The 23,540-nt window shown below is 41.7% G+C and overlaps 1 protein-coding gene across 4 annotated transcripts in view; it reads left to right on the plus strand.

The window, feature by feature from the left end:
• The window catches only part of SYT7 (synaptotagmin 7), an 856,873-nt gene that overhangs the window by 493,908 nt on the left and 339,425 nt on the right, over positions 1-23,540 (plus strand). Inside the window, exons 4-5 of one of the 4 annotated variants that reach the window (XM_086955594.1) lie at positions 32-163; positions 879-1,103. The exons of 2 other annotated variants lie outside the window; for them this stretch is intronic. In XM_086955594.1, coding sequence (XP_086811720.1) covers positions 32-163; positions 879-1,103 — 357 coding nt within the window. The remainder of the gene's footprint in view (positions 1-31; positions 164-878; positions 1,104-23,540) is intronic. One more of the 4 variants, XM_086955595.1, reaches the window with a different exon arrangement.

Genomic DNA, 23,540 nt, shown 5'->3' on the forward strand with positions numbered 1-23,540 from the left:
TTTATTTTTTTCTCTGTCTCTGCCAATCTAGTGACCTAGACAAAGACTTTTGGAATAACAATGACAGCACAGTCCACCAGAAGTGGAGCTCCTACCCTCCCAAGGAGTTTATCCTAAACATGTCGCCTTACACGCCCTACGGCGACCCGAGACTATCCCTCAAGTGAGTCTCTCTCTGCCTGGTCTGATCGTATGTAGTGAGTATGTAACCCACCTCACCACCACCACCTTACGTCCTCCACACTCACCTTCTTTCCTTACCTTTCTTTTCCTCGCTCCACTCCCCCACTCTGGCCGCACACTCCACCCCATGGGCTGATGGGCCATGGAGACGAGCAACCCCTCCTCCTGCCTCTCCCTTCCCTTTACCCCACCCAACTCTAATTAATTTCTGATAAAAGGCCCCTGATGGAGCTGCTGACTTGGACTTCCACCCAACTCCTTTCCTCTCCCCTCCTTCCTTCCTTCCCTCCCTCCCTACCTCTCTAGTGCAAGGAAGGGTTGCCCGTTTTGGTCACTTGGAGTATCCTCACATTTGCACTCTGTGTGGTGGTGAAACTCACTAACATAGCTTCTTCTTCTTCCTGTGGCTGGCTGTCTGGTGCCTCTCCTTAACAGTTCTCTCCTTGTGAACCCTTGGCTGTGGAAATGGCGTCACTTTTACCTCCATCATAGCTCAATTCCCGGGCTGCAGGTTCTCTCCTTGATCCCGTGATAGATGCTATGATTATTTTCTTTGCTGTGCTGATGATGCTCTTTTTTTCTCTGTCTGTCTCTTGTCTGTCTGTCTTTCTCTCCCTCTCTCTCCTCCTTTTCTCTCTGTCTGTCCTGTTTGTGCCCGATTTGTTGTTGCCCCATGTTGGGGGCCACCCTGCCAGCGGTGGCACCTTGCTGACGGGCAGTAAGTCTGCAGCCTGCTCTGCCTCGGGGCTGCTGGACAAAGATGGACGCCTGGGGGAGAAGCAAGTCCGCAATGAGAGCCTGAAGAGCAGTTTGTCTGCCCCACACAGCCACCAGGGGGAGCCCCTCAACGGCAAGGCGGGCCGAGGCCGCTGGCACACCGTGCAGAGCCACATGGCCACAGGGAAACTGAGCCGCAACAAGTGAGTGTCCATTACACCCAGCGGGAGGGCTCCAGTGGATAAGGATGGGAGTGGAAGCAAAAGGGCATCCACAATTTCCCACAGGAGCAGGGAATAGGAGGGGAGACCATCAGGGCGGTCTTAAATCCCCAGTGAGCAGGAGTATAGAGAGGAGCTAGGGGAAAACATCAACGAGGAAGAAAGTGTGGCAAGTACCACAAACTCCTGTCCCACTCTGTGTCACAGCCTCGGGTGGTCCACAGACAGACTGCCACTCTGAACCACAGCACCGCAGAGGTAACAGAGGGCCTATTACGATGGCAGTCGGACCGCACACCGACAGGTTGTCAGTAGCGGTTTCGACCACCTAAAGCCCTTCGGTCTGATCGCCAGATTACAATCTTGGTGGTCACACCCACACGTTCAGAGGGAAGACCGTCGTCTCCGACAGGATCAGTGATCCAGATGGGGCAGAGGTCGGAATCTTAACCACATCGCTGCTTGAGATATTCCTCTGCTGTGCTGGACAGCAATAAAAACGGGTGTGGTCATGATGAGCTCAGCTCGTCATAAGCGCATGAGCACTGTGCTGCATGACGAGCTGAGCTCATCATGAGCATGGAAGCGGATAGTCCTGAATGGCGGCAATATCCTTTTCCAACAGCCTTTTCATGTTGAGAAGACTGCCATGAAAAGACTGTCGGAAACAGAATTTGAGGGCCTCGAACAGGCCCCCCATACACCATGGGCCACTGTAAAATGGCCACTCACCTGCAGCACCGTGTACCACAAGGTCGATGGCACACGGTGCATGGAGGTGCAGGAGGAGCTCCATACCACAGCGGCTTGTGCTGCGGCCACAGCACAAGCCGCCAGTGTATGGAGCACTTTCCGACTGCCAGCACGGCGGTCATTTCAAAATCCTATGGTCCGACCTCTGCATGCTTGTTGGGCGGTTTCCTGACCGCTGTAACAGCAGACAGCGGTCCGACCATCTGCTATGATAATGAGGCCTATAGTTATGCAAGATCTTCACTCTGTCAAATACTCTTGGCTGAAATCATAATGTATTAAAATCATTAATATGGGCTGGCATGTTCTTAGGGATAAACGAAGGCTGAAGATATTGCAGATACTTATCAAGGAAATTTTTGCAGGGCCTTGCAAGGAATCACAAAAACACAAATACAATCTAGGTCTATAACGACAAAGACAAACAATTTAGCCTGATTAGATACGTTTTCACTCAGTTTATTAAAGGATGCCCTGGCTACCAGGTTCTGGGGGCAAGTCCAATTTATGATAGACACACTGGAAGGAAACATTCCCCCACACTTTATGTGCAATCGGGGATTTACAGAAAGTATGTTGCATCTCTTGGAGCCGAAGATTCCAACCTGTGGCTTGTTCTTTTCTTTTTTACGTCCTTTTTTTAATATTCAGGTTTGGAAGAAAAATGTCAAGGTTAGCCTTTTTAAGGCTGTCTCACCAGCCTCATATTAAAAAAATAGTTCAAAATGAAAATACTTCGCTTTATAGAAGGGATTTTGGACAGCCCTCTACATCCATTGATTCTGTTCAAGTGTCATTCATATTTTGCTCCTGCTAACCACACAGTATAGTATGGAGGAATGGGTCAGCCCACTTATTCCATTGGCTAATGTGCACTGTGATAGCTGCATTCTCTCCGCGTCACATGTGTTCAGCAGCATAAAAAGGAGTGCACGTTTTGATTATTTTTCTTTGCAAAAGTATAGCCTTCAGATGGCAGCCTTTGTATATTTTACACGTTTAATCTTTTGATATGTGTTGCAAGTTTTCCAATTAATAAATGCATGTTAAAAAAGATGGCATGCTTCACAAGGGCAGACTTGTTGACTTTGCCAATGTTTGTAAAAGGACAGTCCATGAATAAATGCACAAGCACTTCCAGTGGCTGGTCAGCCATTTAAACAGAGAAATATCCACTACAACCTCTTGTGCTTAGTTGAAATGTGAATTTATGCTGCTTTGAAAATCTTGTCTTCAGCTCAGGATGTGATGGGTTATGATAGGGAACATGAAAGAAAGCGACTTATTCACAGGGAATGTGATTTCCTACATGAGCCGATGATAGGAAAACACAGCAATCACAATGGACAAATTTGGAGAGGAATCCATTGGAAGGCAACCATCTCAGTAGGAAAGGAAAGTAGTAGACAATCCAAAAAGATAACCACCATGCCCAGGGAACAGGAAGCTCAGAGTGGCACTTTGTAGACAATCACCCTCACGAATTGACAATAGGACAGAAAGATAACCAAAAAAAGTAGCACAGACACTGTAGCATGAGATAAGGTGCTCCCATTCCAAAGGGATCATACAGGGCAAATGTACCTAAAGGTTAACAACAACTATTGACAAAATTAGTTGGAGTAGGAACCAGGATGCAAATGGCCTTTTCCAGAGGGAAATCAAGGGAGAATTGAAGTTGGAGGGCAATTCAAGAACAGCAAGGGATATGATGATGGGGCAGGATCCAGGCAACCAGGTGGGCCTCTAATATCCATAGCTGAGCAAAATGATATAGAATAACCAGAGAGACACTCACATTCCTTGTGGGAAAAGAGGTGGTATACATACCAAGAGACTAATTAACATCTTCAGAGGGCGACGATATGGGGGAAGAATGACGATTATGGATAGAACAAGATGACTGTAGAGGACCCACCAACCCACCACTTCTCCTTTTGCAAGGCTATCAAAAAAGAACTTAGAGGGAAAATAGCAAATTCCGGGAAACAGTCAATAGGAGTGCAATCTGGACAGAGGACACCATACTCAGAGCAAAAACTCTACCCAGGGAAATAGACAAGCAGGAGGGTCACTACAGTCAAGCAGGACACCAGTGGAATAGGCAAGAGCTCGATGGGTATGGTGGAGGATACATCATGCTCAATACTCCTTACAACAACAGCTAGGGAAGGTCCACTGCTTTATTTCCACTCTATGTGCATCAAAACAGAAGTACACACTCACAAGATTTTATTCTTCGAGTTGCACTCAATAATAAAGATTTAGACCTTTACAGTTTATCAATACTAAATGTAGGTACCAAACCCTTGAAGTGACTTTCTTAACAAAATCAAAACATTTTACGCATTTAGCCAGTTAAAGATAAATGTAATATGTGCTGCTTTACCTTGGTGGCAAGGTGTGAACGAGAGACAGTACTTATCTGCAGTTAAGAAAGGGGCACGCTCAACGGTGGTGGTATAGATTCCAATCCATTAATTAGGTGCTCATCGAGACCAGGTCAATATGTATAAAAGCAGGAGGTGAGCAGGTTCTGGGATTTGGGACAAGGGGTGTTATCAAGAATCTATTAATGTCATATCAGGGGTTGGTGGAACAGGACTTTTTCAATGGCTACACACCACTGTTGTTCGACAATCCCCAGATCCCTCCCTGCAACCACTTGTCTCTCTCGTGTTCTCTACATGAGAGCTCCAAAAAGTAATCTAAATAAACTCAGAATGCACTAGGTTAACCTAGAGGCGTGCCGGCCCCCTGCAGTCCATGTTGTATTTTAATCCATGGGGCGCATCCACAATGCACGCTTGCCACAGGTGGTATAGTTGTTTTATTCTGAGGGGTAAGAGCAAAATAACAGACAAGAGGAGAAAAATGAAAGAGTAATGAGAAATACAAGTGTATGCAACTGGAGTAGCAGGAACTTCCTGTCTTCCAGGTGTAGGATTCCCTACAACATCCCCTAGGAATCAGCTAGTGTATCTACAAAACGTGCTCAGATAACCGGTTTCATTGAGAGAGAAAGAGGAGGAATGAGATATCTACCGAAATCATGCTGTTTGGTAATTGGCTTGACAGCTCTAGATACCCGATTGGTGGCCCTCTGAACTTGGCCTAGCTCAAACTCCCAAATTATTTGGAAAAAACATAGGCCTTCACCTCGATCAAGAACTCACTATGAAAAAACAGGTTGTTACCACCACTGGCGCCTGCTTTCATATCCTGTGGCTGCTACAGAAAGTTTTACTGATCCTCCCAAATTCAGTGAGGTAAACTCTAGTCCAAGCAGTAGTCATCAGCCGCTTGGATTACTGTAATGCTTTATTGGCTTCCATAAATGGGACTGTCTTAAATACATTGCAAGTCGTTCAAAAGACAGCAGCACGTCTCATTCATAATCTTCCAGCCAGCACGGCCTCTGCCCTTCTTTTATACATGGCTTCAATGACTACCGATTCGCAAAAGATTAATTTTTAAGGCTTGCTGCCTGACTCACGAGTCCTTGTATGGCAAAGTGCAGAGTTTCCTTTCCTCAAAGCTCATCCACTATCATCCAGGTAGATCCAGAAGATCTAGAGATAATGCCTTGCTCACAGTACCATGTATCAGCAAATTCCGTTCAGGAGGTGGATCCTTTTCATGCCTATCGCCCTACTCTGGAACAAGTGCCCATTCCACATATGTCAATGCGCGGATATTTACAAATGAAGAAAACTTCTTAAAACTTTGTTATTTCTGCGTTGCACCGAGGTATCCTCCTGGGGTGATTTGCGCTAAACATAAATCAAATTAACATAACATTACAGAGAGGCAGAGAGTACGAGAGAGAGATGGAATGATTGAGAAAGATGTACCCGCAAAAAGACAAAAACAAGGGGGTATTTTCACAAACATTTAGTCAAAAACAAAAATGCAAATGGGATTTTCCAAACTTCCGCTAATCTGAAGCTGGTATGGACAGCAGCTCCATATATCTAGGATCCTACTCAGCAAGACTGTCACCCTGCTTCACTAACAAGGGTTTATTGACATTACTATGGGCTGCCCCTACCTGGTGACCCCTTCTTATCATAAGGCAGATATGGAGACCTTAGGGCACAGGATTTTAGGGATGTAGACACCTCATTGTGTGGTCATATGGTTTGACCTATGGACACGCCTCATTCATGCTTTTAAGTGGTTGTACCTATGGGGGCACCTCATTCTGTGCTTAAGAGGGTTCTACCTAAGGAGACACCTCTTTGTGCGTTGGGGTAGGTCTACCCACTGAGATGTTGGGTGGTTCTACCCATGGAGGCACATCCCAGCTTGTTGTGGTGGTGCTACCCACTAGTACCAGATCCCTCATTGCTTGTGGAATAGTTTGGGTGGGGCTGTTAAGTCTGTAGAGCTCTGGCTGCAAAGCTAAGACCAGAAGTAGCCATTCTTTTTCAATGGTCTCATTTTTACTTTAGATTGTCCTTTAGGTTGTTCTGCTCTGTATTTTTAGTATTTATTAATGATAAGATGGTTCCTCCTTATTTGTTGGTTTAATTTAGGTTTGCTTAATGAACATAATAACAATTTGCTTGTTCTCCTGCAAACATTTGCAATTATATTAAATGTAAAGAAACTCCACCACATTTTCAATATATTTATTTCAGAAAATGATGTTGTGTAACAGGAAACGGCACAGTTTTATGAACAGAACTAATAATAAACACAACAACAAAACAATTCTATGATGCAGCTTAATGAAACAAAATATAAACACAACAGTCAAATGAAAATAAACCCAAACATAAGAGTTCCCATAAAGTTAGGTGACATACATACGTATTCCAAATTCTGAAATAAGTAGATGAAAATCCAGTCCACAAAATTATATTTTGGGGGTTGCCAAAAAGGAGCTAGACTCGACTCCTAACCCCCCTGGTAAAGCCCTCTGCATCAAACCCGGAGCAGTAATAGGCAAAGTGTAACTGGAACTTTTTTAACAGAGAAGGCGTGGAAAGCCAAGCATTACTCGGATTACTCTGCATCTGACAGTGACCTGGAACTGCTCTGCCAGTTGCACCTTTTGAGAGAAGACAATGCCTTGAAGGCTGGTTTCGCCATATTTGAACAAACCTGTGTACAAGCGAGTAAGCCAGTGAAACTAATGAAGGAGTGGGCCAATGACAGCAGTATGATGCAGCCCCAACCAAGAGTACACCGACTGAGGATACGCCTTAAGAGAAGCTAGAGTGGAGGTAAGAGAAGCAGAAACGACAGCAACTCGGTCCCTTGGAGAAGAGGCTACGGCGCAGAATGAGAGTCTACAATGAGAAAAAATAATTAATTATCCGCAATAGGGTAACTGCAAAGAAGATTAGCCGAATTGGGTAACAGCTGGTGCAAACAGCTGTGAACCTTTATTAATCAAGATGTTAACACCCACAAACGTGAAAATCCCTCTAAGATGTTTGGTGATTCCCAAACTGAAACAAAATGATTGGCTGTAGTTCACCTGACAAACACATGTTCCTTTCTCAACCTGTCAAAAGATATGCACTCTACAAAGTCAACTGTGCAGCCTTTTAAAAAAGGGCAAGATTTACTCACACCGGAAATCTTTTCCCACCAATCTTGAATCTTTCATTGGCATTTTGTGGCAACTCGGAGCACATTTTGCTCTTGGTTCATTTTGCATCTGCATTTATACTTCTTTTTCAATTGAATCCCAGAGAAGAGAGGGCCAGGGTTGCGCAACAGAGGAGTAAACTACGGGAATGAACAAAAGACGTTCCCCTTTTCAAATTCAATTTAAGAAAGTAGCACAGCATTCAGTCATCGAAGAGGCAGAGACAATTCCTCTGGTGAAAATTCTCCTCCAGGGAAAAAACTCTTGGGGGCATATTATCAAGAACGGCGATAAAATTATCGCTGCTTTAGAGGCAGAAAACTGCCGCTAAAACGGCGATAATGGGCTTGATAATATGCCCTTGTGAATTCCCATAGAATTCCAGGTTCTGGTGTTAACCTGGTTGCTATGGGAATTCACAAGGGCATATTATCAAGCCCATTATCGCCGTTTTAGCGGCATTTTTCTGCAGCTAAAGCTGCAATAATTTTATCTCCGTTCTTGATAATATGCCCCTTGGTAAGCAGAGGGAGTCAATAGCATACTACCAAATGGGGATGTCCAAGTTATGATTCACTTCTCCGGTGGTAAAGTTGAGCAACTTTGCAAACAAAGGGTGCATCCCACAGTCTAAGTCAGCAGGACTGGAATTCTTTTAAATTAAATTTGGCTGAAGATAGAACTTAATCGTTTTCTTGCGATATAGCTACCATAGAAGTAATACGTTAATAAGTATATAAATTGCAGGAAGTAGCGGAAAATCTGAATATGGACTAGTTTACTGATTGAGGGTCTTACATGCAGAATCAGGAACGTGGAATGCTTTAAGGAGATACCTAGAAACCACAAAGAGTGATGAATGCAATGCTTTAAAGAATCTTAGGCAAAGATTTGGGCCGCATTCCATTTCATCATTTTACTTCAACTCTAACATTCCAGACTGAGGACATCCACATGAACATCAGTCTTGGCCCAAAATGCACATTCGGTCTCCTTCGAATGACGATATTGGCACAGACGTTTTAAATCTTATTTGAGCAGAAAGTATTAGCATCTTGCACACATGCCAGAGATTGAGGCCTTGTAGAAATAGAACTAAAGCAGCGCTTAGTTGCAAAAAAAGTCACATAAGTGTGTTGAAACCTACACACACATTGTCCTGCAACTGGAAAGCTTATGTAGAGATTTTGTAGGAACGTATGATCTGCAAGCAGGATAAGTTGGAAGGTTTGCCCCATAGAATTATCAGTTCCCCAAATAAATATTCTACTGCTGAACCATGGGCCATTGCGTAGGGGTTCTTAAAGAGCAATTTCATGAATTGTAATTAAGGCAGCGGAATTAAATTGCTGAGCTGGTGTAATGGAATCAAATCGAGAGGTGAGGAGAAAGATCAGCTTTAAGGACAGAGTCTGCGGCTGTGAGCAGTGTGGGTCGACACTTGACATATAAATCATTCACACTCCGCTTATTATTGAGCCTTTTTTAAACCCCAATTCCTGTGCTGTCACTTAAGTGAAATGGCTCCCTGTGCGGCTTGCCCTTTCCGAGCCGCAAGCTGAGAGGTTCAACTGCCAGAATTTTCGTCTGAGCCTCAAAAACACTGAAGTGTTTAGTTTTGCAAAAATTCCACGAAATTGCTTCCTCATTGCTCAAGTTCAGGGGATGAAAATGAGGTCAGTTGGCTGAATGACACTCAATAATTGCAAAAGGCCACAGACTATTTAAAACTTATCAAAGTTGGAATTATTTATAGAAATCTTAGAGCGAAATACTATTGTAGAGTGGCTATTTGGAGTACTTTGCCCTTAGGGCTCTGTAACCCTTTTTCCACATAAGGTATCCAGGCCAGTTTTGTGTCTTTTTTTTTCCAAAATCCTGGGGATTCTAAAAGTACCCAATATTTGTGGTGTCCCCTGAAGAGGACGGGGAAAATAGGCAAAATATAGCCAGAGGTTTGAGTTAGGAAAAAAGTGCTCCGAATAAAAGTGCCTGTTTTTTCCCCTATAAATGATATCAGCGGTTTGCTGTGCTGGAGTCACCATGCTCTCAGCTTTCAAGAACATGCAAAGCTGCATCAAATAATCATTTTTTTTACCACAGTTTTGCCATTTTTCAAAGAGGTAGCCCATTTTTCCTATTTTTTGTGCTTTCAACCTACCTCCAGTTTGCGGTGGAAACCAGAGTGAAACCCATGAGTGATCCAGGTAACCTATAGATTTATGAAAAGCAGACATAATTCTGAATTAAGTGAGGGGTCATATTTGTAGACTCCTCATGGTTTTCCCAAAGAAACTAACTGTTGAAATAAAGAAATATTGAAAATGACTTGAAAAAAAACACCCATGTGCGACAATGTTTCATCTATAACTTCTTGTGACGATGGGCGATTTACAAAAGCAATATACCATCATGTCCACTTGACCTATTTGGTTGCGGGGCTATATATAGTTTGTAGATTCTCCTAGAACTTGAGGTATCCAAAGCCAACAAAAGCGCTACTCCATACAATGGTGTATAGTGAAATATGTAGAATAAAAAATGGGTATCAAGGAAACACATGTTTTTCTGAAGTGGGACGAGACAAAGGAGCGGTGGTTAGTTGTGTATCACTGAATTTGAGGGGACCCCTACAAGCACATCATTTAGAGGTTATTTTTCAAAATACCTTCTTTCTTACATACTGGCTTACATTTGCTGGCAAAAAATGCACTAAAATTCAATTTTTAATAACATATGTTCTACTATTGTATGCTAATGTGCAATCCTGGCAGTAACCTGCTGGCAAATCTAATGACGCACCGACTCAAAAAGACCCATAGGCTCAATCCATTTAACACTGAGTAACCTGGCTAGAAGACCAGGTTCAACTCGATTTTACATTTTTAACACCTTGACTGCTACAGCAATTCCAGCAAGGTGCTGACATTTTCAGATTTCCATTAGTCATGACGAGCTCAGCTCGTCATAAGCACACGACCAGTGTACTGCATGACGAGCTGAGCTCGTCATGAGCAGGGAAGGGGTTAATGTTCGAATGTTGACAGATCCATATAATAATTTCCAACAAAAAAGATCATTGTTCGTTTGTCATACATCTCCAATGATGCGCCGGATTTCTTCAATAACACCCAGAATCGCAAATGACACAATGCATTTTGGCTATAGAGAACTCTTCATCAGGGATAACTAGAAGCAAAACAATACACTGTTTATTTAGGCAGGCAAGCTAGTGGGACCCAGGAAAACAGCACCTCAGCAGCTGATATAAATGATTATGAAGTATTACTTAAATCGGAACTGCATAAAAAAGTGTCAATTCTGATTTAACATGCTCTCCATATCTCCTTTCAACCACGTAATACATAATGAATTAAGTGATTCAAAACTGACTGCATTATATTATACACTATAAAACCCTATACACCTCACCATGTGAGCCAATATACCAGATTATAAAGAAATGCTTGAATCAGAAATGCATGCAAAGCTATCCAAACATTATTTTTTTTGCCTAACATTCTCCCATTCTATGTGTCTGCCTATGACCATGAGTTGCATGGCAAGTTTAGTGATTATAACCTAACTGCGTTTTACATGCAGGAAAATATAATTAAGTGAACGTAAAAGAAATAAAAAATGAAAAACCAGATGAGAAGCTGTGACGTGCCAACATCACAATATTATCAGTGAAAGCTACCACAAACCTGTAATGTAAACCTGTGGAAAAGAATTGAAATTACCTGGAATCTGAAAGGGGAAAAACCAGAATGAAACGCCAAAGGAATACTGGTGTGCTTGTTTCATGAATCTTAAGAGTGCGCCTTTGTATTTAAACCAAGTGACCCTAGAGTGACCAAACAAACTGTAGTAGTCGCAAACTACCAAAATTATGCAACAGTGTACTAGCGCTATACCAACTAATGTCCAGCACTCCGGCGGTTTGCATTGTTAAAAGATATGTTTAAAGTAACATTAACCATCATGCGTCTAGTTAGATCGTATAGGACTTGAAATCATAAAACTAGCATAAGCCCACAACTGAACAACAAAGTTTTGTAAGCAGATGATTCTACATCTCACTAGTATTGTAATCATAAATACATGCTTTCCCTGATAGAAAATAATAAAAACTCACTGTTCCCTGATCAATCATGGCAAAACTTTAATGGTCACGTGATAGAGACTACCAACTGACATGAACACTACTTGGAAGAGAAAAATCTCAACGACATAATATGCAATAACAAAAAAATTAAAAATCCAAAAATGCACATAATGTGGCAACAAACAGTGCATCATGAAAAATAAACAGTGCATTATGAAAAATAAACTGGATATCTTTTTTGAAAAGGAATATGGAAAACATCAAAAGTTTTCACACCAACATATTTAACTCTATATTTTGTTAAAGATCCTTATGAAAAATTAAAATCAATAAATGAAATGAAAGAAAACATGCCAATTCCAATTTGTCATTCATGCCATTAGGATTTTTAAGTGTCCAATTTGTTTAATACAAAAAATCGCTCTTTGTACAAGTCCAGTTGAAGTTGTACCACTTACCAAATTTGAAAAGGCCCTTGTGAGATGTTATAACTAAGTTCAAAGCAATACCAAACGGGATGATGGACGGAGCATTTGAGCAAATCAAACACTCACCCCCAGTCAACTGATCTGAGTTTAATCCATCACCATTCTTTAGCTCACTCCACCACCCCGGTTCAGCATGGCCATATGCAAATCAGTCTGACCCTGTGCCTCATGGGAACAGTCCAGCCCGAACTGCCAAGCCATGTCTTCCCTGGACCGGAAACAAGCATCTTGGGACCGGTTTCGGGTTCATAACCCTCATCAGCCAGGCTATCTTGAATCCAGGGGCAAAGTGAGCAAGGGACCCACGTCTGGGCTTACCCTGCCAACTTAGGGCGAACAAAGCGATACCAAAGGGGATGATGGATGGGGCATTTGAGCAAATCAAACACTCACCCCCAGTCAACTGATCAGAGTTTAATCCATCACCATTCTTTAGCTCACTCCACCACCCCGGTTCAGACATGGCCTTATGCAAATCAGTCTGACCCTGTGCCTCATGGGAACAGTCCAGCCCGAACTGCCAAGCCATGTCTTCCCTGGACCGGAAACAAGCATCTTGGGACCGGTTTCGGGTTCAAAACCCTCATCAGCCAGGCTATCTTGAATCCAGTGGCAAAGTGAGCAAGGGACCCACGTCTGGGCTTACCCTGCCAACTTAGGGCGAACAAAGCGATACCAAAGGGGATGATGGACGGAGCATTTGAGCAAATCAAACACTCACCCCCAGTCAACTGATCTGGGTTTAATCCATCACCATTCTTTAGCTCACTCCACCACCCCAGTTCAGACATGGACTTATGCAAATCAATCTGACCTTGTGCCTCAGGGGAACAGTCCAGCCCGAACTGCCAAGCCATGTCTTCCCTGGACCAGGAACAAGCATCCTGGGACTGGTTTCGGCTTCATAACCCTCATCAGCCAGGCTATTTTGAATCCAGTGGCAAAGTGAGCAAGGGACCCACGTCTGGGCATACCCTGCCAACTTAGGGCGAACAAAGCGATACCAAAGAGGATGATAGACGAAGCGTTTGAGCAAATCAAACACTCATCCCCAGTCAACTGATCTGGATTTAATCCATCACCATTTTTTAGCTCACTCCACCACCCCAGTTCAGTCATGGCCATATGCAAATCTGTCTGACCCTGTGCCTCATGGGAACAGTCCATCCCGAACTGCCAAGCCATGTCTTCCCTGGACTGGAAACAAGCATCCTGGGACCGGTTTCGGGTTCATAACCCTCATTAGTCAGGCTATCTTGAATCCAGTGGCAAAGTGAGCAACACATGCCTCTTCGCTAGAATTCTTATTCTGATTTCTGTTACTGCATTTGTGTTACATGGTTCCGGTTTTGATCTTCCTTTCCATTTTGCCAACGAATAAAATTCCACACAGACACTTTAAGCAATACACTACATTTAGGCTGTGGACCTTTACATGAACCCTTTGCCAAAACAATTGGATACTTTCTTACAACCTATAGTGCAATAATGGAAAGCCTATATGCAAGACACAGCTGCTTTTATGAAAAGATTGCCTCAGATATATTTTGATCACATTCAAGATTGGTGGCTTTGCATGATTCAATGTGGATAGCACTGCTGTAACCCATACGGTAGTGGCCCCCAGGGCACAGTCAAATGTTGCTGAATGCTTCAGCTGAACTTTTCTCAATAAAGTTTTTTTACGCAAAATAAACCGGAGTCTTTCTTCTTCTTTACAGGATTTTTAATTCATCCTTTTCAATTTCAACCATATATGCTGGTAATTCGTAAATGTAATCACATTGCATATTTCTTCGTTTTTCAAACATGAATTCACATTTTACAATCCATGGAAAATCCAATGCATTTCGCCCATTAGGGCTTCATCAGGGAAATCTACAAAAAATATATATATCTATCACCAAATCATATGTGAATGTTCTGTTTCATCACATTGTAATATACTAAACATAAATGATGTTAATAAAGTTCAAAAAACCATTACCATTCAACATATATGTAACCACTTAATAAACGATTCATGCATACCTCGTCTATTGTTCCTTATGATTTCTACGTTATAGACTACTGGTTGGTTCATCGGGGTCTTAAAAAATGCCATATCAAATATACGTTCTAGCGTGTGCAAAGTCCTCTAAACTGCGCCTTAGTTGTAGTACCCAGCCGCGTTGTTCGTAATTCTTACAGTAACAAAACATGTTACGCGCTGTTCGTGATTTTTACAGTAACAAAACGTGTTACGCGCTGCTTCCTAAGTACACTGAAAGGGATCAGCAGTTCTTACCCGTAACGTCTGGAAATTATGCGCGCGTCTTTAGGTTTCTACAGCATTCTGAACGGTCTCCTCTGCCGGTGGCGTGTGACGCGCTAACCGGAAGTGTGTGTGTTTAAAGACCCAATGTGCTTAAAGAAACACGGTATTTAAAGAGGCAGTATCTTCGTAGGGACATACGTGCTAAGTAAACCAAAGTGTGCATTCATGAGTCAATTATGCATCAATAGAAATACATACATATTGCGATTTAAAAAAATGTGGTAAGTGCATGATAATCAACAGAGACTTCAAAGAGTCTGCATGCCATACACGATGCTCATGTGTAAATACCATCCTCATAAGTGGATCATAAGTAACAGCTGTATTCCACTCTTTCATTAATTCCATAAGGTACCAGGCTCTGTAGATAAAAGATCCAGTGATTTTCTCGCATAAGCAAAGATTTCTTATTGTCCTTATTATCTTTTCTCTCAACTATTTCAAGGATGCAAGCCTTTATTTGGTTAATTTGGTGTCTATGTTCCAAAAAATGAGTAGCCAACATGGATTTCATAACTTTTGTTCGGATATTGCTTTTGTGTTCTGTTAGTCTGGTCTTTAGTTTGCGTTCCGTATGTCCCACGTACACCTTGCCACATGGACATTTAATTAGATAGATAACATTTTTAGTATCGCAGGTTCCTGTGACCGCTAGTTTTATTTGGTTACCTTTCATCGGATGTCTGATGGTATTCCCTTCCATAATATTGTGACAGTTACTACAATTTCGGCAAGGGATGGTTCCTTTGTGGATTTTTTTGTCCTTTTTATTATCCGGATATTTAATGATTTCACCCAAATTTTTGGCTCGGGTGTATGCAAACACCGGTTCCTCCAGAAAAATGTTTTGAAAGTCTGGTTCTGTTTGTAGCATTGGCCAATGTTTTTTGATTGCTTTCTTAACCAAATGGCTTACCGTAGAACACTTACTTACGCATGTTATTTTGATATCCTTTTTGGTTGGTTTTGAATCAAGTAACATCTCTCTGGATTTCAGCTGTGCCCTTTCTTGTGCTGTTCTCAATGTACTTTCTGGGTATCCACGTTTTTTAAAACGTTGTAACATGTTTTCTGTTTGTGTCATTGATACTAAACAGCTAGAAAAACACACTGAGGAAGTTAATGAAAGGAAACTGCGCAAATACCGCCGTGACACTATAGATTACAAGCTAGACGAGGTATACAACTGGGCTGAAATCTATGCTAAAAAGCGACAAAGCCGGCCTTATACTCAACAAACAGACACATCGTCAACCGATACCGACACCGCATCAGAAAGTTATAAAAGAACAACTAATATTCAGAAACCAACAGACTTCAGACTAACAGAACACAAAAGCAATATCCAAACTCTGTTGATTATCATGCACTTACCAAATTTTTTTAAATCGCAATATGTATGTATTTCTATTGATGCATAATTGACTCATGAATGCACACGTTGGTTTACTTAGCACGTATGTCCCTACGAAGATACTGTCTCTTTAAATACCGTGTTTCTTTAAGCACATTGGGTCTTTAAACACACACACTTCCGGTTAGCGCGTCACACGCCACCGGCAGAGGAGACCGTTCAGAATGCTGTAGAAACCTAAAGACGCGCGCATAATTTCCAGACGTTACGGGTAAGAACTGCTGATCCCTTTCAGTGTACTTAGGAAGCAGCGCGTAACACGTTTTGTTACTGTAAAAATCACGAACAGCGCGTAACACGTTTTGTTACTGTAAGAATTACGAACAACGCGGCTGGGTACTACAACTAAGGCGCAGTTTAGAGGACTTTGCACACGCTAGAACGTATATTTGATATGGCATTTTTTAAGACCCCGATGAACCAACCAGTAGTCTATAACGTAGAAATCATAAGGAACAATAGACGAGGTATGCATGAATCGTTTATTAAGTGGTTACATATATGTTGAATGGTAATGGTTTTTTGAACTTTATTAACATCATTTATGTTTAGTATATTACAATGTGATGAAACAGAACATTCACATATGATTTGGTGATAGATATATATATTTTTTGTAGATTTCCCTGATGAAGCCCTAATGGGCGAAATGCATTGGATTTTCCATGGATTGTAAAATGTGAATTCATGTTTGAAAAACGAAGAAATATGCAATGTGATTACATTTACGAATTACCAGCATATATGGTTGAAATTGAAAAGGATGAATTAAAAATCCTGTAAAGAAGAAGAAAGACTCCGGTTTATTTTGCATAAAAAAACTTTATTGAGAAAAGTTCAGCTGAAGCATTCAGCAACATTTGACTGTGCCCTGGGGGCCACTACCGTATGGGTTACGGCAGTGCTATCCACATAGTATTATACAACTCCTGAGCAGGGAGTAAACCCCAAGGAGCACGCCATACATAGAAAATTTGTGAAAAAAACACTGTTGTGCACAGGACATAACCACGGCTTTGCATGATTGACATGAATGCCTTATATACTTCCCTTCCCCATTCTGAGGAACTACAGGCAGTTGAATGGGTTTAACTTCAGAAGGAAGATATCGGTGCCACCAAAATTTTGTTATTGGGATTGTTACATTTTTCTCTGTACCACACTTATTTTTCAATGGAAGGATATATTTTTTCGTCAAAAGAAATTGACATATATGGGCTTTTCTGGAGCACCTGGTCATGCTAATATTTTCTTGGCTAAATTTGAAAAACAATACATTTTCCAGTATGAAACTTAGCAGGAACATTTGTTGATTTACCTACGATTCATCAATTATATTTTTTTGATTAGGGATGGATATAAGGAATCTTTCGGAAGGAATATAGGTACGCTTAACTCCAGAAACCGCAACATACTATTCACTCAGCACAATAAAAATGTGGAGATTTAAATCTTGGATGTACTCGTGATGTTGACATCTTCAGGTATTCAAACTAAGGTACTTATAAAATCGACAATAGAAATAATAGTCTGCATTTCCAGAATTTTCATCCTCAAACCCTCAAACAACATTTACCATATTCCCAATTCATGCGATTGAAACGGATTACCTCTAACCCTGAAGACTTCACAACCACTTCAAATTTTTACAAAACCAGGTTTTAAAGAGAGATTATTCTCAATCTATGCTGTAGAACGCTGTCCAACATTGTTGTAAAAAACACAAAAGGATAACTCTACATTGATGGCTTCTCTTTCTAACATTTCCACTAAATCTCGTGCCTTCGAAAAAATCAACAAGCGTTGGGAATTATTGCAAGTTGAACCTGACTTTCAATGGATATTTAATGGGGGACCTCTATTTGCATATAACCAATCTAAAAACATCAAAGAGGTCCTAACAACCAACAAGTCCACCTATGCAAATAGCATTCAGGGTTAAAAACAATTCATAACTGTCTTCATTACAATAACGTCATACCTGTTAATACCGTTTTCCCATCCTAAGAAATGAAATACAATTCCAATTCAACATTCTGCAGACTGCAACACAAAAAAAAATTATTTTATACTTAAAGTGTCCATGTGCATTTTACACATTGGCAAATTGGAAAGGAAGATAAAAAACAGAATCACAGAACACAATAGCAGTATTAGAAATCAGAATAAGGTTTATTGCATAGCTACACATTGGGTTGAACTAGGTCATAACAACTCCCAAGTGCGTTTTCAAATTTTTGAAGTGGTAAAAGAGAGATTTTTTGGGATCAAAATGTTGGACACTTTACAACCTACTGGCATGAATGACAAATTTGAATTGGCATGTTTTCTTTAATTTCATTTAATGATTTTCATTTGTTAATGATCTTTATCAAATTATGGTATTTGTTTAATGTTTTGGTTTTAATACTTTGATGTTGTGTGTATTTCAATATTCATCATCAAAAAAGATAGCAAGTTTATTTTCCAGGATGCACTGTTTATTTTTCATGATGCAATGTTTGTTGTTGTCACGTTATATTCATTTTTGGACATATTGTTCTAATGCATATTATATTTTTGAGTTTTTTATGGCATGATAGCCCCCACAGTAATTTTTCACATCAGTTATTTGTCTCCATTATGTGCCCGTTAAAATTTTACCATTGTTAATCATGGGATAAGCCTGTTTTTATTATTGTCTTTCAGGGAAGAGCATGTGTTTGTGATTGCAGTACTAGTTACATGCAAAGTCATCTTCATACAAAACTTGGTTATTCACTAGTAGGCTTAAACTAGTTTTATGATTTCCAGTAACATAAAGACTAACTAGATGCGTGATGTGTTATTTTCATTTTAAACATCTTTTTTAACAATACACACTGCAGGAGCGCTGGACATTAGTAGGTATATTGTTAGTGCACTTTTCCATAATTTTCGTAGTTTGTTGCTACTACACTTTGGTTGATCACTTTCAGAGTCACGTTGGTTTAAAAACTTCCTGTTAAACATGCACTCTTGCACTCTTAAGTTTCATGATGCATGCACACCAGTATTCCTTTGGCATTTCACTCTGGTTTTTCATCTCCTAGATTCCAGGTAATTCCAATTGTTATTCCACAGGTGTACATCACAAGTTTGCAGTAGCTTTCACTGGTAATACTGCAATGTTGGAGTGTCAAATGCATCTCATGCTGTTTTATTTATCACTTCTTTCACATTCACTTAATTACATTTGCCTGCATGTACAATGCGGTTAGGTTGTAATAACTAAACTCGCCATGTAACTCGTGTTTATATGTAGACACACAGGCCCATAGCATGTTTAGGCAAAAAAAAACGAATTATGGATAAATTTGCACGCAATTGTGATTCAAGAATTTCTATAAAACTGAGTACAATAGCGCATATGGTGGGTGTATGAAGTTTTATCATGTATAATGAGCTCCGTTTGAAATTACTAAATTTGCTATGTATTACGTGGTTGAATGGAGAGCATGTTTACTCAGAATTGACACATTTGTATCCAGTTTCGATTTAAGTAATTCTTCATAATCATATATATCGGTTCACGTGGTGCGGTGTTCTGGGTCCCACTCTCTTTCATACCTAAATAGATGATTTATTGTTTTGCTTCTAGTTACCCCTGAGGAAGAGTTCCCTATACCCAAAATGCATCGTATCGTTGGCAATACTGGAATCTATTAAAGAAATCAGACGCATTATTCAAGAATTATGAAAAAGGAACAATGATCTTTTTGTTGGATGTTTTTATATGGTCCTGACTAGATTCAACATTTAAGAAAAATGTTAAATCGAGTTGAACTTGAACTTCTAGCAAGTTTATCAAGAGTTAACTGGATTGAGCCTACGGGCCTTTTTGAGTCGGTGCATCTTGGGACTGGCTAGTAGGCTTGCTGCCAGCAATTTCACATTACCATTGGTGCTCATCTGGACTGAGAACACACATCAAAACAGAACTTCATCAGTTGTATTCACTTGGATTCCATTTTGTTTATTTGATTGATGCATCCTCCAGGTGTTCATTCTACTGCTAGTCTATGCTCCCACATGTCTTCCAATAAAAAGTGTACATCTTTTGTGTTTGTAGGCCTAGCACCTGCAACAGGAAAGGGCCTAAAATTCAACATGGACACATAACATTTTTCCACTCAAAACTGACCATTTTGTTTTGCAAAGTGTGTAGCTGTGATTTTGGGCCCTAACTCACCTGGCACCTTCGTAAACCTAGCAAACCTGCAAACTTTTTAAACTAGACACCTGAGGCAATCTAGGGTGGGGTGACTTGCATGGCTCACAGAAGGTTTTCTTAACCATAATCTCTTGCAAACCTTACACCTTGCCAAAAACCACACATTTTCCTCACATGTCTGTGATGGAAAGTTCTGGAATCTCCGAGGAGTCACATGCCTCCCTCTACTCAGCATTTTGTCAAGACTTCCAGTAAAAATGGTACCTCACTGCTGTGGGTAGGCCTAGTGCCCACGATAGAAAAGGGCTCAAAACGCAACATCACTTAGCATTTTTCCACTCAAAACTGACCCTTTGTTTTGCTAAGTGGACACCTGTGTTTTTTGGTCCAAGCTCTTCCGGCACCTAGTGAATCCTGCACATTTTTTAAAACTAGACATCTAGGATAATCCAGGATGGGTTGACTTGCATGGCTCTCACTAGTTTTTTTGCCCAGAATCCCTTGCAAATCCCACATTTTGCCTAAAGAAACGCATTTTCCTCACATTTGTGTGATGGACAGTTTTGGAATCTGCGGGGAGCCACAGACTTCCAACTACCCTCAGTTCCCATATATACCCTGATAAGAACTGTACGCCACTTGTGTGGGTGGGCCAAGAGACTACGACCCAAAAGGCACTAAAATACTACATTGATAGATAAGCAATATGGATAGCTGCAGTATTTTGAGCAGTGCTGTGGCTTCACCCTTGCAAACCTACGACAACAAGGGGATTCCAGGGTGGTGTGCCTTGCGTGAATCCCATGAGTTGTTTTACCTACAATGCCCTTCAAAACTCAAACTTTACCTGAAATGAGTCATTTCCCTTACATTTTCGTGATGGAAACTCCCGGAACCCACAGGAATCTACAAAATTCCTACCACCCAGCGTTACCCAACTTGTGCCAATAAAAATGCTACAGTACTTGTGTGGCTGAGCCTAGTGCCCGCGACAGGAATTGATTAAACCGAGGTCAATGGGAGTCCCCTCGCAAGGACCACCATTGACCTCTGTTTAATCTGTTGCAGTCGCGGACCCTGTTATCCTACTGACCGAAGTACTGATGCACTTTCGGTAGATATTCAGCACTTTCATGTGTCCAGACACAACCTCACACATAAACACAGTGAAGAGCCTTCCTATAACACACAGTTGATCTTCAGCAACATAAAGAGGGGAGTCATAGGGAGAACAGGTTGGGAGTCAAGATGGGGACAAAAGCTTGTGTCCAGTACCTGTGGCCTGGTGTGCGAGAGGCTACAGAAGTGCTCCTCAAACTGAACAACATTTGGTAAACTGCTAAAAGCCCTTATCTCAGAAAAGGCCAGAAGCATTTACCAATTCCCGCATCAGGGGCTCCCATAGAGCCGGGCCGAAGACAGCAAGGTGCAAAGGGGGCTGTCACAAATAGGGATTTTAAAATGACATTTCTTTACAATTTCTGCATGGACTTGCATGCAGCTTGTGTGATTTTATACAGCAACCATACCAATCACCTACAGGCCAGGTGATAGAACATAGAATTCTCAGGGGTCTGTTGTGAGCCTCTAGTGACCCCCTCGGGGGGTCAGAAGTCAGACACAGAGGTAGCTTAACACAGAGATACGTCTCGAGCTGACCTCCCACAAGGCACAACAGTGTTGATCCTAAGTGGATAGTTATTTTTTTCTTTCTGCACAGCTATCTAGTCACCAAGCAACTATGCTGTGGTCTGTTCTTCTAGAAAGCTTTCTTCTGCCCGGGTACACTTACAGCAACTGACACCTCCCCCCCTCCAACCCCCCCCCCCCCCCCCCCCCCAAATTCCCTCAGACCAAGCGAGCTCCTTCTCTCAAGGCAGATCCACGTAGTACTTCCTGCAGGTTTCATGACCCGAGCAAAGTTTCTAACTTGACAAGTGGAGACGGCAATCAAAGATCCCAGTCCTGGAGCTAAGTAAACGTCTCAGATTTTCTAGTGTGTGTCTCCTATCCCTCGTCAATAGATTTCCTGTCACCCGTAGAGTTTCTGTCAAGTTTTTATTCTCAGACAGATCAGCCGTATTTGTGCCATTTTCAAATGTTGGGTGGTATCCCTAGAGTTTACAGATGCTTGATGTTGTTTCCAGGAATCCTCTCTGGAGCTAGTTTGGATCAGTGCATATTTTTTGGTATATTCAAAGCAGACTAGTCCAGACCCGGTCTTTGTTAAGGGGATGTATAAACTAGATGGATGGAGCTGGGGGTTCTATGATAGGGAGCAGAACGTCACTACACTTTAAAGGGAAGGATGTTGCATCCCCATGCACCAGCTAATGAAACCTGACTACAAATAAAATCTCAGGTAAGTGGAAGGAAGGTTGTAGGAAATGCTCCCACACAACAAAGGCGAGGATATGCTAACTTTGCCCACCAGCTACAGGGCTCTCGGGACACTGAGGTCTCTGGGGAAGAAACAGAAATGTTCCAGGCATGTATTTAGGTTAAACAAAGGACCAGTACTGGCTCGCCTAAGCCCTGTATTTTAGGTGGTCATCCACACAATGAATCCCATATTGGATTCCTGTGTTCAGTCTGTAAAGCACACACACACACTTAGGTTCCACACTCACCCTTTTGTAGACATACAAAGTGTACACACACTCTCCTTCAATGGCCCACATGAATGGACTACATAACCCAGCTGAATGAGGATAACAGAACTTCTAAAGGAAACGCCCCAGGAGGCATCTCTTATCTGAAGGCAACAAGCAAAAGGGGTCACCATTCTCAATCTCTTTCAGACTGCTGGGAGGACAGTGGTAACCTTCCCTATGAGTGGTGCAAACTATGCGCCCCTCCTGACCTCAGAGTGGTGCTCTGTGGTCACTGCACATTTACACGGGAGGCCCTCGGTTCAAATGTGGTATTGTTGTGTTCACTGAGGCAGAAATCGAAAGCCTGCAGATACCTTCAAGGACTTGCTAGGAGCTGCACACAGAGCAGGGCCGCACACTCTCCGGAGCATCGAGAGGGCATTTCCATTACAGAAAAGTGTGTGTGTGTGTGAGACAGGGTGTGTGTAAAAGAGAAAGGGAGCCGGTGTGCATATTTCTAAATGTCATATGTGGCTGTGTGTGAACAGGTCTTTGTATGTGTGCATCTGTGGCTGCAGGCATGTGAGCTGCATGTGTTTGTATGCATGTAGTGTTAAATGAGTGGGGTGTGTATGTATGCAGGTTTCTGTTGTGTGCGTGTGGGTGTCTCCTATGGATTTGTGTGCTTGGTTGTGTTGGCATGCAAGTGTTTGTGTGCACCTAGCCCTGCCTGTGAGCAAATATTTTCTCTTCTGTGTTGCTACCTGTTTGGTGCGTGGGCAGAACTGTCTGTGTTAGTGCAGATCCATACATTTGTGCATACAGATCTTGGTTTCTGAAGGATTGTATTGCGTTTGTGTCTTTCTTTCAAAGTCTCGCTGTTGCTGTGCACGTCTCTGAGAAGTCCTAAGCTTTTTTGTATATTTATTTGTGTTAGTAGTGTATCTGTGC

The sequence above is a fragment of the Lissotriton vulgaris genome, chromosome 2_1 (genome assembly GCF_964263255.1).
Source record: "Lissotriton vulgaris chromosome 2_1, aLisVul1.2, whole genome shotgun sequence".
Taxonomy (NCBI): domain Eukaryota; kingdom Metazoa; phylum Chordata; class Amphibia; order Caudata; family Salamandridae; genus Lissotriton; species Lissotriton vulgaris.